This window comes from Hyla sarda, chromosome 3 (assembly GCF_029499605.1).
Source record: "Hyla sarda isolate aHylSar1 chromosome 3, aHylSar1.hap1, whole genome shotgun sequence".
Lineage (NCBI taxonomy): Eukaryota > Metazoa > Chordata > Amphibia > Anura > Hylidae > Hyla > Hyla sarda.
In genome coordinates, this window is record NC_079191.1 from 49,576,099 (window position 1) to 49,594,396 (window position 18,298).

Consider the following 18,298-nt stretch of genomic DNA (forward strand, 5'->3'; position numbering starts at 1 on the left):
GACAGAAAAGAACAACCTTTACTTCAGAAGCTCATAAGTACTGAAAGGATTAAGATTTTTTTAATAGAAGTAATTTACAAATCTGTTTAACTTTCTGGAGCCGATTGATATATAAAAAAAAGTTTTTTCCCTGGATAACCCCTTTAATCCTTCCAGTACTTATCAGCTGCTGTATGCGCCACAGGAAGATCTTTTCTTTTTTAAATTTCTTTTCTGTCTGACCACAGTGCTCTCTGCTGACACCTCTGTCTGTCTGTCTGCCAGAGCAGGAGAAAATCCCCATAGCAAACCTCTCCTGCTCTGGACAGTTCCTGACATGGACAGAGGTGTCAGCAGAGAACCCTACCCTAGAATCCATGGAGCATATGCCAACACGTCGCTCCATGCACAAGGAGAGATCAGAAACTATTCCCCTATCCTGCAAATAGGGCTTAAGTTTAAGAGTAGGGTCACACGGAACAGATCGGCAGCATATTTTAAGCTGTGGATTCGCCGATGATGGACCCTACAGTGTGCCTACAGCTGTGCCTGCTCATAGCAGCAATCCACCACCTTGAGCAGACACACAGCGATCTGCAAGTTGCCCCGCGCATGCACAGTGCACTCGCAGACTTTGAGGCCACTCCCCCTGCTCCCTGAGCTAGGCCGAGCACCTGCATCTGAGTACACTGTGCATTGAGGTGGCGGATTGACGCTATGAGCAGGCACAGCTGGAGGCACACTGTACGGTCCGTCATCAGCAAATCCATAGCCTAAAATACTATGTGGATCCGTTCTGTGTGACCCAAGTGCCACTGTCAGCTTCGACAGTCATTTAAACAGTTATAGTAACCAACACCAAGTGATCTCCATGATGGTTATTAGCAGTGGCTGCTGAATCCAGCTGGGTGACAACTGGTATGGACCAGGCTCAAATACTAAGCTACACACTGCTGACAGCGACAGGGCAAGTAACCCCCCCCCCCCCAAAGCAGACGGCCATATTGTCTTGCAAGAATTTTGATTACTTTTCTCCAAATCTAACTGTAATGTCTGCGTTCGGCCATGATCGCTCTCCTGTCATGTCCCCGCTGCTGGCAGGGCTGGGATTCTCATTACAAGACATGCCTGCATGCGAGTCCCAGCCCGGCACTCACCTCCCTGGTCTTCCCTGTTCTCAGTCCTGGCTCCTAGGGCACACGCGCGCCGGAGCTCTTACATTTAAAGGGCCAGTACACCCTTAATTAGTGAATTCACATGCACCTTCTCTTATAAATATCTGCACCTCCCATCACTCCCTGGCGGATCTTTGTTGCCCTAGTACCTGAGAGAAAGCTTCTGTGTTTCATTGTTCCTGTTATCCGTGTACCTGACCCTTGTTCCGTGTCCTTACCCTGCTACTGTGCCACCTGTCCTGTCCATCAGTTATCCTGACCACATCTTGTCTGTATCCTTTTGTACCACGCTTCATCCCAGCAACCTGTGTGGATGGGATCGTGCCAGGGGTAGTGACCTGGGTGCCATCCCCTTTAGGCGGGCTCTGGTGAAAACAAGTGTTGGGCACGAATATTCGCATTTCGAATTTTTATCGCGAATATTGCAAATTCGCGAATATATTCGCTATATATTAGAAATTAGGAATATTCCCTTTTTTCTGCATATGCGCATATTCCTTCTTTTCACTTGTGGGCCAATTAGAATGATGCAAATACGCTTGTCAGAGGTTATCAACAACATCCCTAGCAACCAATAGTAAAGTTGCCCCCCCCCCCCCACTGTTTTATTTCTCGAATATGCGAATATAACGAGTATGCGAAATTCGCGAATATAAGACGAATATCGCGAATTCGAATATGGGCACTACCGCTCATCACTAGTGAAAACCAACGGCACCTTAGACTCAGGTCCCTGGCACGGCTCACGTCACCATCCACACAGTCCAAGGGGATCCACCACCTGCCGTGACCCTTACAGTAACAAGCTGTAAGCAAACACGTTTTCTGTCCTGTTAAATCCATATTTCTAGCTACAAATTAAAATTTGACAATGCTTCTGAAGACTTGTGTGCAGCATTTTTTTTTAGAAAAATCAGCTGTTTCTGTTCCAAATGTATCCGATCTTCAGGAACAGGAAGTGGTCACCCAGCTACTTCCTGTCAGCCATTTTAGCACTGGTAGGGTTTATTTTATGGTCACCCAGTCATAAAGTTGGTCCCAGAAAGTGACGCCAACTCCTCCTCCCATCCAAAAAAAAAAAAAGAGTAGTTCAGTAAGGACATCGGTGAGGAAGTATTTATTTTCTCCATCTACTTACATTTCAATAAAAAACTATATACTGTAGCTAGAAGCCTGAATAATAACTTGTACACTGTAATTGTCATATTGTACATCCTGAGACACGGGGCCTGGACAGTGTTATAGTCAAGAACACTCTATTCTTTATCCTTCAGTATTTTTAGGTCTACGACAAAAGTCCCAGTCCATCTCCCAGGCCTATTTTTATGTTTTTTAAAAGAAACCTCCATCAAAGAGACTTGTTATTCCTATTCCAGAAAATGAGCTTTGTTGTGGTTACTTACTAGTGAAAATAGCATTTTAATTATAAACCTCTCTAGGGGAGCAGTTTTTCGGTAATTATGTTTTTTTTGCCATTTATCCTCTTTTGGATCCCCATGAGCATGTTACCATAGAAATGGACTATTACAGTCAGATAATGATATGCCATTTAGGAGAGGGCTTGATGCTTTCAGCTCTCAACATAATATACCGTATCTGACAAATAGAGGGATATGACAGCGCTCTGCTTTATGACTTTAATTCCTTAAAGGGAACCTGGATCCGGTGGGCAGCATGAAGTGGTGTCAGGCGGTTTTCATTGCAGCCATGTGTTGTCGTTTTTTTTTTTTTTTTTTTTGTAGTTTTTTCTTAGAAAATATATTCTGGCTAAACTTGAAGTTTTGGTTGTAGCCGCTATGAGTGAGGTTAAAGGGGTATTACGCTGCTCTGTGTTTGGAACAAACTGTTCCGAACGCTGGCGCCGGGAGGCTTGTGACGTCATAGCTCTGCTCCCTCATGACATCACTCCCCGCCCCCTTAATGCAAGTCGATGGGAGGGGGCGTGACGCTGTCACGCCCCCTCCCATAGACTTGCATTGAGGGGGCGGGGCTATGACGTCACGAGCTCCTGGCGCCAGCTCCAGCATTCAGAACAGTTTGTTCCAAGCGCTGAGTAGCGGAGTCCAGTGTATTTATGAGCTGTGGGCTCCCTCACCACATCCGGTCGCTATACTGCAGGAGGTGGTTTTGAAATTCTCCTGCCGGATACACAAATCCAAGATGTGAATGCACCCTTATCCTAAGATAATTCACCCTTTGGTCTCTCTTTTTTTCCCTCTATACAGCACAGGAGTATTTAAAGGGGTACTCCGCTGCTCAGCGTTTGGAATAAACTGTCCCAAACGCTGGAGCCGGCGCCGGGAGCTCGTGACGTCATATCCCCACCCCCTCGATTCAAGTCTATGGGAGGGGGCATGACAGATGTCACGCCCCCTCCCATAGGCTTACATTGAGGGGGAGGGGCTATTACGTCAGGAGCTCCCGGCGCCGGACCCAGCATTCGGAACAGTTTGCTGCAGAGTACCCCTTTAAGATATTCTCATCAATAGTAGAAAAATGGGAAGTAGCACACACCAGATAAAGCTCCTACAGCAGTCCCACTTGTTTGCTCTCTTCACTTCACCACTGTTGGAGCATTATTGTTTTAGATGACCACAATAAAGCATTGAAGATTTTATGATTATAGTTCTGGTGAGTGCCACTTTCCATTTTTTTACTATTGATGATGCTATGAGGATTGGATATTGTCGGTACCACAGTGATGTCATAGTACAGGGTTAAAAAACAAAGTGATGTCATAGTACAAGAGTAAATAAGACAGTATTGCCATACTACAGGGATCATAAATACAATGATGTCACAGTACAGGAGGAGATAAGATAGGGATGTCGCAGTACAGGGATAATGCACATTGATGTCACAGTACAGGGATAATAAACAGTGATGTCACAGTACAAGGGTAATTCACAATGATGTGACAGTACAGGGATAATATACACAGTGATGTCACAGTACAAGGGTAATTCACAGTGATGTCACAGTACAGGCATAATGCACACAGTGATGTCAAAGAACATAGATAATACACACAGTGATGTCACATTACAGAGATAATATACACAGTGATGTCACAGTACAGGGATAATATATACAGTGATGTCACAGTACATGGATAATAAACACAGTGATGTGACAGTACAGGGATAATACACAGTGATGTCACAGTACAGGGATAATGCATAGTGATGTCACAGTACAAGGATAATTCACAGTGAATCACAGTACAGGGATAATGCACACAGTGATGTCACAGTACAGAGGTAATACACAGTGAGGTTACAGTACAGGGATCATACACACAATGATGTCACAGTACAGGGATAATGCATAGTGATGTCACAGTACAAGGGTAATTCACAGTGATGTCACAGTACAGGGATAATGCACACAGTGATGTCACAGTACAGAGATAATACACACAGTGATGTTACAGTACAGGGATAATACACAGGGATGTTACAGTACAAGGGTAGTTCACAGTGATGTCACAGTACCGGGATAATGCACACAGTGATGTCACAGTACAGGGATAATAAACAGTGATGTCACAGTACAGGGATAATAAACACAGTGATTTCACAGTACAGGGATAATAAACAGTGATGTCACAGTACAGGGATAATAAACACAGTGATGTCACAGTACAGGGATAATACACAGTGATGTAACAGTACAGGGATAATACACACAGCGATGTCACAGTACATGGATAATACACACAGTGATGTCACAGTACAGGGATAATACACACAGTGATGTCACAGTACAGGGATAATACACAGTGATGTCACAGTACAGGGATAATACACAGTGATGTCACAGTACAGGGATAATGCACAGTGATGTCACAGTACAAGGGTAATTTACAGTGATGTTACAGTACAGGGATAATGCACACAGTGATGTCACAGTACAGAGATAATACACACAGTGATGTCACAGTACAGGGATAATATACACAGTGATGTCAAAGTACAGGAATAATACACAGTGATGTCACAGTACAGGGATAATATACACAGTGATGTCACAGTACAGGGATAATATACACAGTGATGTTACAGTACAGGGATAATATACACAGTGATGTCACAGTACAGGGATAATACACACAGTGATGTCACAGTACAGGGATAATGCACACAGCGATGTCACAGTACAGGAATAATATACACAGTGATGTCACAGTACAGGGATAATAAACAGTGATGTCACAGTACAGGGATAATAAACAGTGATGTCACAGTACAGGGATAATAAACACAGTGATGTCACAGTACATGGATAATACACACAGTGATGTCACAGTACAGGGATAATACACACAGTGATGTCACAGTACAGGGATAATACACACAATGATGTAACAGTACAGGGATAATGCACACAGCGATGTCACAGTACAGGGATAATACACACAGTGATGTCACAGTACAGGGATAATAAACAGGGATGTTACAGTACAGGGATAATACACACAGTGATGTCACAGTACAGGGATAATACACACAGTGATGTCACAGTACAGGGATAATAAACAGTGATGTCACAGTACAGGGATAATAAACAGTGATGTCACAGTACAGGGATAATAAACACAGTGATGTCCCAGTACAGGGATAATATACACAGTGATGTCACAGTACAGGGATAATACACACAGTGATGTCACAGTACAGGGATAATACACACAGTGATGTCACAGTACAGGGATAATAAACAGTGATGTCACAGTACAGGGATAATAAACAGTGATGTCACAGTACAGGGATAATACGCACAGTGATGTCACAGTACAGGGATAATACACAGTGATGTCACAGTACAGGGATAATATACACAGTGATGTCACAGTACAGGGATAATACACACAGTGATGTCACAGTACAGGGATAATACACACAGTGATGTCACAGTACAGGGATAATACACACAGTGATGTCACAGTACAGATATAATACACACAGTGATGTCACAGTACAGGGATAATACACACAGCGATATCACAGTACAGGGATAATACACACAGTGATGTCACAGTACAGGGATAATACACAGTGATGTCACAGTACAGGACTAACAACATACCTCCCAATCCAGAGATAATAAACACAAACAACAGATTTCTCTATTTACCCCATTCATGTATATCTCTATTTCTCTGTTTCAGGTAAACTGTCCCTGGAAGAATTTATCAAAGGTGCCAAGAGTGATCCTTCCATTGTGCGGTTGTTACAATGCGACCCGAGCAGCACGAGCCAGTTCTAATGATTCCCACCCATGCGGACAGTCATGACCATACACTGGCTTTGTCAAGTCAAGCTTTGCTTGCAAGTGAATGCCTTCTCAGTCATCCCCCCCCCCCCCCCCCCCCAGATGTTTCCCATGTATTAGGCAAATACATAAGAAAGAAAAAAAATGAGAAAAAAATCAGCCTTGCTCCCGATTCATTTCGGAGGCACACTCACCCCCCCCGGAATCGTCGTCAATCTGTGGACTTATCCAGATTTTTATGACGACACTATTACCGAACTTGATCGTACTAAGATAATAGGTAGCTGTTTCACTTGGCAAACAAATGCCGGCAAGGACATAATGGACAATGTTGAAAGCACAAGAGTATATAAATATATATATATATAAATATATGTGTATAAATATCTTGTTTTCTTTTGTTTTTGTTTTCTTTATGTTATTCTTTAACGCAAATGGCTTGAAATGATGTACTGATTAAAATGTAATTCTGCATATATATATTTATGTATGTACAGACACACTAATGAAATACGGGGTAATAAAATAGAGGGTGTACGTACCACTGAGACAGACCATGTGGCTGTTATGGGGCCCTTACAGACAGGGGGCCCAAACTTAGTTGGTCCAATTCTATAACGTTGTGTTTTCCAACCGGGGTGCCTCCAGCTGTTGCAAAACTACAACTTCCAGCGTGCCCGGACAGCCGTTGGCTGTCCGGGCATGCTGGAAGTTGTAGTTTTGCAACAGCTGGAGGCACCCTGATTGGGAAACACGGCTTTCTTTTATGTATACCCCTGAGTAAATTGTTTTTCATTCTGTTAATAACAGTACCTGATAGGTAGTAGTTTACAGCATATTTCTAGATTTTTAGATATGACACTAGTTAAGAATCTTACAGTAAAAAAAAAAAGGCTCTTTACATGTCATAAGATTGGTCGGGGTCCCAATGCAGAGACCCTCTCTAAATATAGCCAGGAGAAGCACACAGCAGCACGTTGCCCTCTCTGGCATTGAAGCCCCATTATAAATCTACGTAGCCTAACTCCTGCCATGAGACAGATTGACCGCCGATCCGGCTACACTCTTCTCCTGGCTACACCTAAAGATCAGTGAGGGTCTATGCAATGAGACCCTGACCAAACAAAATGTTATGACATCTTTCTATGACATGTCACAAAGTTTTAATTGGTCGGAGTCTCCGTGCAAGGACCTCCACCGATCTCTAAATATAGCCGGGAGAAGCACACGGAAGCACGTTTCACTCTCCGCTTCTTCTCCAGACTCATTGCCGGAGACTATAATGGAAACCAGTTATAAGTCTAAGAAGCCCAAGTCCTGTCATGAGACAAATTGACCACCGATTCAGCTATGATCTTCTCCTGGCTAAACCTATAGATCAGTGAGGGTCTCACCACTGGGACCCTGAACAAACAAAACTTTTGACACCTCTTCATGACATGTCAAGTTTTTTTTTTTAACAGAAGTAACACATGTAAACTGAATCTCTACCTATTATCATGACATCTTTAGGTCCCAACATTCTGGGGGTGATTTTCTTAATATATCTTGGTAGTGGTCAAAGCTCCAAGTCTGCATTGTCTTACAGTTATATGATAAAATGCTGGCCCCCTGCAGACGCCACTAGAGGGAGTTTAGGAGCTCACTGCGTACAATGATTATTGAATGCAATGCATTACAGTGTGCAGTATACAGGGCCGGCTCTTCCTATAGGCAAAATAGGAAGCCGCCTAGAGCGCCCTCTTAATGGGGGTGCCACCCTGCCCACTGCAATAACGTTAGCCAGCATCCAAAGCACCCGCTTATCCAGCAAAACCCTGCCATGTTTACCACTTCCTTCCCGGTACCATAATAATCTGAATTTTTCAGCCTTCTGGAGGAGCGCAGCGATCACTAAGGTCAGGTCCGTCCCCAGGCCTCCATACACCTGCCCCACGTCCCCCCGGTGATTACATGAGGAGGAGTATCACCCCAGTAGTAAGGTAATGGCATGAGGAGGAGGTTTGTTGTAGAGTATTCCCCCAGTAGTAAGGTAATGGCATGAGGAGGAGGTTTGTTGTAGAGTATCCCCCCAGTAGTAAGGTAATGGCATGAGGAGGAGGTTTGTTGTAGAGTATCCCCCCAGTAGTAAGGTAATGGCATGAGGAGGAGGTTTGTTGTAGAGTGTCACCCCAGTAGTAAGGTAATGGCATGAGGAGGAGGTTTGTTGTAGAGTGTCACCCCAGTAGTAAGGTGGGGCATGTTAAAGGGAGGAGCCAATGGGCAGGGCCAATGGGGCGGCAAAACTAGCTGTCGCCTAGGGTGGCAAAAATCCTTGCAGGCCTGGCAAGAAATATATATATACACATACATACAACAATTAGCCATAATGTTTAAACCACCTACCTAATTTTGTGCAGTTTCTTCTTGTGCCCTGGCCCCTAGGGGCCCGGACTATAGAAGACCTCTGAAGGTGTCCTGAGGTTTGTGCACCAAGATAATAGCAGAGGTGTGACCTCCATGGATCTGACTTATATGTCCAGCACATCCCATAGATGGACGATCAGAAAGAGATCTGGAGTCTTCGGAGGCAAAGTCAACAATCTATGTCATGCTTCTCAGACCATTCCTGAACAATTTTTGCTGTGTGGCTGAAAAAGGGCACGGTCATTAGGGTATCCTGCTGCTATGAATATGGGAGGGGGTCTTTGTCTGTATAATATTAAAGGGGTTCTCCACCATAAGGTGATTTTAGTACGTACCTGGCAGACAGTAATGGACATGCTTAGGAAGGATCTGCGCTTGTCTTGGGGCTAAATGGCTATGTTGTGAGATTACCATAACATTGTGGCTAGTTTTTTGTGAACTGCTTGACTTTTCTTTTTTTTTACTACAAATCCCATAATTCCATTTTGCTCCCTCCCACACATCAGCCACCCCACCCATTGAAACATAAATGAGCTGCATCCATTCAAAAGACCTGTGGTTTTCAATCAGGATGCCTACAGCTGTTGCATTAGTTGCAGATTGATCTCTCTCCCACCAAGAAATCCCTCCACTCATTGAAGCAGACAGGCTAGTGATGACGACTCATTGTCATCAGCTGACTAGTGATGTCAGGTCTCGGCCGCATTGCAAGCTGGGAAAAATCTGAGACAACAGTCATTTTGTATGCTGTTAAAAAAAAAAAAAATATTGGAGTGAAAATCACAGAAGAATTGTGAGAAAACCGTCACACACCGGTACAGACACTATATTATGAACTACACTAACTTTACAGCCCCTGTAGCATAGTCAAATTAAAAAAAAATCCTGGAATACCCCTTTAAGGTAGATGGTACGTGTCAGAGTAACATCCACATGATACCAGGACCAAGGTCTCCTAACAAAACATTGTCTAGATCAGGGGTCTCCAACCTGCGGACCTCCAGATGTTGCAAAACTACAACTCCCAGCATGCCCGGACAGCCGTTGGCTGTCCGGGCATGCTGGGAGTTGTAGTTTTGCAACATCTAGAGGTCCGCAGGTTGAAGACGACTGGTCTAGATGTTGACCCTGCATGTAAAAGTCAGATGGTTTTAAGGTTATGGCTGATTGAGATTATATATATATATATATATATATATATATATATATATATATTCTTACAAGTCATAGAGAGATGTTGCATATGAAACCATTTATAAGGCGACCATGTTTTCTATATCTGTGATTTTTATGAATAATCATGAATGGACATTCCTTTATGTGACCAATATACATTTAGTGAGGGAAAAAAATGAATGCTGTGTGAAGCAGAAGCCGCATGACCAGCTATATTGTTCACTATTTAATTATTGAATGCAATTTTTATTTTATTGTTTTCTTTTTTTTTTTTTTTTTTTTTTTTTCTTTTTCGAGATAGAAACGTCTGTCGTATGTGGATTGTTCCAAAGCTTAACATGTTTAAAAAAATTAAAGGAAAGGAAAAATTACTTCAGAATGTATCATTATTAACTATATTCTGGTTATCAGTAGAATGCCATCATATGGAGGATGAGTATGCAAGGCTATGGGTTGACTGACCATAGTAGCAAAGGGTCCTCTGTTGGGCACATTAAAGGGGTACTCCAGTGGAAAACTTTTTATTTTATTTATTTTTTAATCAACTGGTGCCAGAAAGTTAAACAGATTTGTAATTTACTTCTATTAAAAATCTTAATCCTTCCAGTACTTATCAGCTGCGGAATACTACAGAAGAAATTATTTTCTTTTTGGAACACGGAGCTCTCTGCTGACATCACGAGCACAGCGCTCTCTGCTGACATCTCTGTCCATTTTAAGAACTGTCCAGAGTAGGAGAAAATCCCCATAGTAAAAATATATGCTGCTCTGGACAGTTCCTAAAATGGACAGAGATGTCAGCAGAGAGCACGGTGGTCATGACGTCAGAAGAGAGCACTGTGTTCCAAAAAGAAAAGAATTTCCTATGTAGTATTAAGCAGCTAATAAGTACTGGAAGGATTAAGATTTTCTAATAAAAGTCATTTACAAATCTGTTTAACTTTCTGGCACCAGTTGATAAAAAAAAAAAAGTTTTCCACCGGAGTACCCCTTTTATGGTGCCCTAAAGGTCCAGTAGAAGACAAACCCATTTAGATGTGACTTCAGAGCCAGCACGGAAATGTGACATAATCCAGCAAAGGATTAGTGTGTTAAAAAACTATTGCTTCATACAGAAAAAAGGTGCAAAGTTGTGATCTTATCAGAGACTTTACCAAGCGTAAGCCTCAGTGCAGGCCATCATAGTAACCCAGCCCTTTGTAACAAGTGTTCAATAGAAACATATACTTCATTGTTTACTGTTTAAGAAATATGTGAAGATCAAACAACAGAAAAATTAAGTTAAAAATTTAACTGAGTAGCAGTTATTCACATTTGTCTTAATGTTGCAACCCACCAACTTCCTTTGCGTTGGTATTCAGTTTCCTAACCCCACTATTGCAATTCTGAGCATTAAAAATCTAATTATTGCATCCAAGTATATTTTTCCCCCAACATGTTTCACTGTAAAACAGCTTCATCAGGGGATTGAGACAAGAATGGACTTTCTTGCTTAATTCCAGTCTTCTGAGGAAGCAGTTTCTTCAGTAAAACATGTTGGGGGGGGGGGGTCATTCAAAACTCTTAAAAAAATAATAATCTGAATTGATCATCTGTAAATATGCTTTTTGGAAGTGTTCTTGATGTAGATAATAAACAATTTTGGGTGTTGGTTCAGGTGTTGGTTCAGGTGACTGAATGCAAAATGAAGCAACTTTCTAAATAGCCTGCAATAAAAATATCCTACCATTTTGCTGTTGCCCAGAGAAAGATAAGAAAAATCCTGCTCTCTGCTCTCTGTGTTAGAGATAGCAGCAGGGATGGGGTTTGTACACAGCCTACGGAGTGTAGTGAGTTAAAGGGGTACTCCGCTGCTCAGCATTTGGAGCAAACTGTTCCGAACGCTGGAGCCGGGAGCTCGTGATGTCATAGCCCCGCCCCCTAATGATGACGGCTGTCATGACCCCTTCCATAGACTTGCATTGAGGGGGCGGGGTGTGATGCCACGAGGGGGCAGGGCTATAACATCATGAGCATGCGGTTCCAGCGTTCGGAACAGTTTGTTCCAAACGCTGAGCAGCGAAGTACCCCCTTTAAATAGCATACATGGATGACAGCTCACACAAGCTGTAGATAGGGAGGAAAGCAGATACAAGGCAGTTTGTAAGGGAGAATCACATGGGTTGTGTGGAGAGAAAGCAGAGCTCACACAGTAAAATGTAGACTCCTGATCACACAGACCTTACATCCAGTACTTAACAATCAGAACCTGGAAGCAGCTGTAAACACCATATCAGTGCAACATCTGAAGGTAACGACTAATATATCTTAAAATAATTTAATTCCATATCAATTTCTGTTCCATTCTATAGCCATGACAGTAAAGGGGTAGTCTGTGGAACAGAACTTATGAAACACTTCACCCCTGGTAATAATGGGAGATTTTAACTATCCAGATATAGATTGGGGTCCGGGGTTGGCTAAAACTACAAAGGGGAGAAAATTCCTAAATTTATTGCAGGATAATTTTATGGGCCAGTTTGTGGAGGACCCAACAAGAAGTGATGCCTTGTTGGATCTGATCATTTCCAACAACGCAGAGCTGGTTGGTAATGTAACTGTGAGGGAAAACCTTGGGAATAGCGACCACAATATAGTTACTTTTGACTTAAAATGTAGAAAACAAAGACAGACGGGGAAAGCAAAAACATATAACTTTAAAAAGGCAAACTTCCCTGGGTCTCAAATGTTCTCAAATACTGATACAGAAGGTAAATGGAACATCTTTAAATCAACTCTAAATAACTATACAGCTAAATATATACCAAAGGGGAACAAATATAAACGATTAAAACTAAATCCTACATGGCTGACAAATGAGGTTAAAAGAGCAATAAACAACAAAAAAATAGCCTTCAAAAAATACAAATCTGATGGGTCAGCTATAACATTTAAACAGTACAAGGAGCTTAATAAAATCTGTAAAAATGTAATAAAAACAGCAAAAATTCAAAATGAGAGACAGGTGGCCGAAGAAAGCAAAACTAATCCTAAATATTTTTTTAGATATATAAATGCAAAAAAACCAAGGTCAGAGCATGTAGGACCCCTTAATAATGATAATGGGGAGGTTGTCACGGGCGATCAAGAGAAGGCGGAGCTACTGAATGGGTTCTTTAGTTCTGTATATACTATGGAAGAAGGAGCTGACATTGGCCAGGTCAGTGCTGGTAACACATCATATAATGTTACATAGTTACATAGTTACATAGTTAGTACGGTCGAAAAAAGACATATGTCCATCAAGTTCAACCAGGGAATTAAGGGGTAGGGGTGTGGCGCGATATTGGGGAAGGGATGAGATTTTATATTTCTTCATAAGCATTAATCTTATTTTGTTCCAGGAATGTATCTAATCCTGTTTTAAAGCTGTTAATTGTTCCTGCTGTGACCAGTTCCTGAGGTAGACCGTTCCATAAATTCACAGTCCTCACGGTAAAGAAGGCGTGTCGCCCCTTGAGACTAAACTTTTTCTTCTCCAGACGGAGGGAGTGCCCCCTCGTCCTTTGGGGGGGTTTAACCTGGAACAGTTTTTCTCCATATTTTTTGTATGGGCCATTAATATACTTATATACGTTTATCATATCCCCCCTTAAACGTCTCTTCTCAAGACTAAACAATTGTAACTCCTTTAATCGCTCCTGATAGCTAAGATGTTCCATGCCCCATATTAGTTTAGTCGCGCGTCTCTGCACCCTTTCCAACTCCGCAGTGTCCCTTTTATGGACAGGTGCCCAAAACTGAACAGCATATTCCAGGTGAGGCCGTACCAATGATTTATAAAGGGTGAGTATTATGTCCCTGTCCCTTGAGTCCATGCCTCTTTTGATACATGACAATATCCTGCCGGCTTTGGAAGCAGCAGCCTGACATTGCATGCTATTCTATAGTCTGTGATCTACAAGTACACCCAGATCCTTCTCTACCAGTGACTCTGCCAGTTTAATCCCCCCTAAGACATACGATGCATGCAGGTTATTAGTACCCAGATGCATAACTTTACATTTATCCACATTGAACCTCATTTGCCAAGTGGATGCCCAGACACTTAGTCTATCCAAGTCATCTTGTAACCTATACACATCCTCTATAGACTGTACTGTGCTACAAAGCTTGGTGTCATCTGCAAAGATAGAAACAGAGCTGTTAATACCATCCTCTATATAATTGATAAATAAATTAAACAACAGCGGTCCCAGTACTGAACCTTGGGGTACACCACTAATAACCGGGGACCAATCAGAGTACGAATCATTGACCACCACTCTCTGGGTACGATCCATGAGCCAGTGTTCAATCCAGTTACAAACAAAAATTTCCAAACCCAAAGACCTTAACTTACCTGTCAGACGTCTGTGAGGGACAGTATCAAACGCTTTAGCAAAATCCAGAAACACTATATCCACAGCCATTCCTCTGTCAAGGCTTCTACTCACCTCTTCATAAAAGCAAATTAGATTGGTTTGACAACTTCTATCCTTAGTAAACCCATGCTGGCTATCACTTATAATACAATTATCCCCTATGTATTCCTGTATGTAATCCCTTATAAGTCCTTCAAACAATTTACCCACAATGCACGTTAAACTTACCGGTCTATAGTTTCCTGGGGAAGACCTAGAGCCCTTTTTGAAGATTGGCACCACATTCGCCTTGCGCCAGTCCCTTGGCACAATACCAGACACCAGAGAATCTCTAAATATCATGAACAAGGGTACAGATATTACTGAACTTACCTCTCTAAGAACTCTTGGGTGTAGTCCATCCGGTCCTGGGGATTTGCTTACATTTATATCACTTAACTTACCTTGTACCATCTCTACATTAAGCCAGTTCAGTACATTACATGATGTGTTACCAGCACTGACCTGGCCAATGTCAGCTCCTTCTTCCATAGTGTATACAGAACTAAAGAACCCATTCAGTAGCTCCGCCTTCTCTTGATCGCCTGTGACAACCTCCCCATTATCATTATTAAGGGGTCCTACATGCTCTGTCCTTGGTTTTTTTGCATTTATATATCTAAAAAAATATTTAGGATTAGTTTTGCTTTCTTTGGCCACCTGTCTCTCATTTAGAATTTTTGCTGTTTTTATTAAATTTTTACAGATTTTATTAAGCTCTTTGTACTGTTTAAATGTTATAGCTGACCCATCAGATTTGTATTTTTTGAAGGCTATTTTTTTGTTGTTTATTGCTCTTTTAACATCATTTGTCAGCCATGTAGGATTTAGTTTTAATCGTTTATATTTGTTCCCCTTTGGTATATATTTAGCTGCATAGTTATTTAGAGTTGATTTAAAGATGTCCCATTTACCTTCTGTATCAGTATTTGAGAACACCTCCCCCCAGTCTATGTCCTGTAGTGCAGCCCTCAGCCCAGGGAAATTTGCCTTTTTAAAGTTATATGTTTTTGCTTTCCCCGCCTGTCTTTGTTTTCTACATTTTAAGTCAAAAGTAACTATATTGTTGTCGCTATTACCAAGGTTTTCCTGCACAGTTACATTACCAACCAGCTCTGCGTTGTTGGAAATGATCAGATCCAACAAGGCATCACTTCTTGTTGGGTCCTCCACAAACTGGCCCATAAAATTATCCTGCAATAAATTTAGGAATTGTCGCCCCTTTGTAGTTTTAGCCAACCCCGGACCCCAATCTATATCTGGATAGTTAAAATCTCCCATTATTACCACTGTGCTTGCCCGGGCGGCCCTCTCTATTTGTTTATGAAGCCGAACTTCTATCTCTTCAGTGATATTAGGGGGTCTGTAGATTACACCAAATACTATTTTTTCAGTATTTCCCTCCTTTTGTAATTCTACCCACAGTGATTCCACATCCTCAGAATCATCACACACTATGGCATCGTTCACACTGACTTTCATACCACTTCTTACATACAGACAGACTCCACCACCTTTTCTGTTCATTCTATCCTTGCGAAACAATGTAAACCCCTGCAGATTGACAGCCCAGTCATGCGAGGAGTCCAGCCATGTCTCAGTGACCCCAACTATATCAATATGTTCCTCCAGTATCAAGGCCTCAAGCTCCCCCATTTTATTTGCTAGGCTTCTGGCATTTGTGAACATACACTTTACATTTCCATCCTTTATGTTATTGGGGTTAATGGGATTCAAGGGTGTAAGTTTTATTTTCCTATGAAGCTTATTCCTATTAACTATTCTAACCCCTCCCTCCGCTCCACCCCCAGGTGCATTTATAATTCCCACCTCTCTATCTACACTATCTTCCCCCTCTTTGCTGTAGGTTCCCTCCCCCCAAGTCCCTAGTTTAAACACTCCTCCACCCTTCTAGCCATCTTCTCCCCAAGCAAAGCTGCACCCTCCCCATTGAGGTGCAGCCCGTCCCTACGGTAGAGCCGGTAACCGACAGCGAAGTCAGCCCAGTTCTCCATGAACCCAAACCCTTCCTTCCTACACCAGCTTCTGAGCCACTTGTTTACCTCCCTGATCTCCCGCTGCCTCTCTGGTGCGGCTCGTGGTACTGGTAGTATTTCAGAAAAGACTACCTTGGAGGTCCTTGCCTTAAGCTTGCGGCCTAAGTCCCTGAAATCATTTTTAAGGACACTCCACTTACCTCTTACTTTGTCATTGGTGCCAATATGTACCATGACTGCTGGGTCCTCTCCAGCCCCGCCCAACAACCTGTCAACCCGATCCGCGATGTGCCGAACTTGTGCGCCAGGCAGACAACACACTGTTCGGAGATCCCGGTCTTTGTGACAGATTGCCCTGTCTGTCCCCCTAATAATTGAGTCATGTATTGAACTGGCTTAATGTAGAGATGGTACAAGGTAAGTTAAGTAAAGTAAATGTAAGCAAATCTCCAGGGCCGGATGGACTACACCCAAGAGTTCTTAGAGAGGTAAGTTCAGTAATATCTGTACCCTTGTTCATGATATTTAGAGATTCTCTGGTGTTTGGTATTGTGCCAAGGGACTGGCGCAAGGCTAATGTGGTACCAATCTTCAAGAAGGGCTCTAGGTCTTCGCCAGGCAATTATAGACCGGTAAGTCTAACGTGCATTGTGGGTAAATTGTTTGAAGGACTTATAAGGGATTACATACAGGAATACATAGGGGATAATAGTATTATAAGTGATAGCCAGCATGGGTTTACTAAGGATAGAAGTTGTCAAACCAATCTAATTTGCTTTTATGAAGAGGTAAGTAGAAGCCTTGACAGAGGAATGGCTGTGGATATAGTGTTTCTGGATTTTGCCAAAGCGTTTGATACTGTCCCTCATAGACGTCTGACAGGTAAGTTAAGGTCTTTGGGTTTGGAAACTTTAGTTTGTAACTGGATTGAACACTGGCTCATGGATCGTACCCAGAGAGTGGTGGTCAATGATTCGTACTCTGATTGGTCCCCGGTTATTAGTGGTGTACCCCAAGGTTCAGTACTGGGCCCGCTGCTGTTTAATTTATTTATCAATGATATAGAGGATGGTATGAACAGCTCTGTTTCTATCTTTGCAGATGACACCAAGCTTTGTAGCACGGTACAGTCTATAGAGGATGTGCATAAGTTACAAGATGACTTGGATAGACTAAGTGTCTGGGCATCCACTTGGCAAATGAGGTTCAATGTGGATAAATGTAAAGTTATGCATCTGGGTACTAATAACCTGCATGCGTCGTATGTCTTAGGGGGGATTAAACTGGCAGAGTCACTGGTAGAGAAGGATCTGGGTGTACTTGTAGATCACAGACTACAAAATAGCATGCAATGTCAGGCTGCTGCTTCCAAAGCCGGCAGGATATTGTCATGTATAAAAAGAGGCATGGACTCAAGGGACAGGGACATAATACTCCCCCTTTATAAATCATTGGTACGGCCTCACCTGGAATATGCTGTTCAGTTTTGGTCGCCTGTTCATAAAAGGGACACTGCGGAGTTGGAAAGGGTGCAGAGACGCGCGACTAAACTAATATGGGGCATGGAACATCTTAGCTATGAGGAGCGATTAAAGGAGTTACAATTGTTTAGTCTTGAGAAGAGACGTTTAAGGGGGGATATGATAAACGTATATAAGTATATAAATGGCCCATACAAAAAATATGGAGAAAAACTGTTCCAGGTTAAACCCCCCCCCCCCCAAAGGACGGGGGGGGGGGCACTCCCTCCGTCTGGAGAAGAAAAGGTTTAGTCTAAAGGGGCGGCACGCCTTCTTTACCGTGAGGACTGTGAATTTATGGAACGGTCTACCTCAGGAACTGGTCACAG

At 42.5% G+C, this 18,298-nt stretch overlaps 1 protein-coding gene across 4 annotated transcripts in view; it reads left to right on the plus strand.

The window, feature by feature from the left end:
- The window catches only part of HPCAL1 (hippocalcin like 1), a 198,026-nt gene extending 188,168 nt beyond the window's left edge, over positions 1-9,858 (plus strand). For all 4 annotated transcript variants that reach the window (XM_056564182.1, XM_056564180.1, XM_056564181.1 and 1 more), the window contains one exon: positions 6,325-9,858. In XM_056564182.1, coding sequence (XP_056420157.1) covers positions 6,325-6,422 — 98 coding nt within the window. In that variant the 3' untranslated portion in view covers positions 6,423-9,858. The remainder of the gene's footprint in view (positions 1-6,324) is intronic.
- Positions 9,859-18,298: the final 8,440 nt, after the last annotated feature.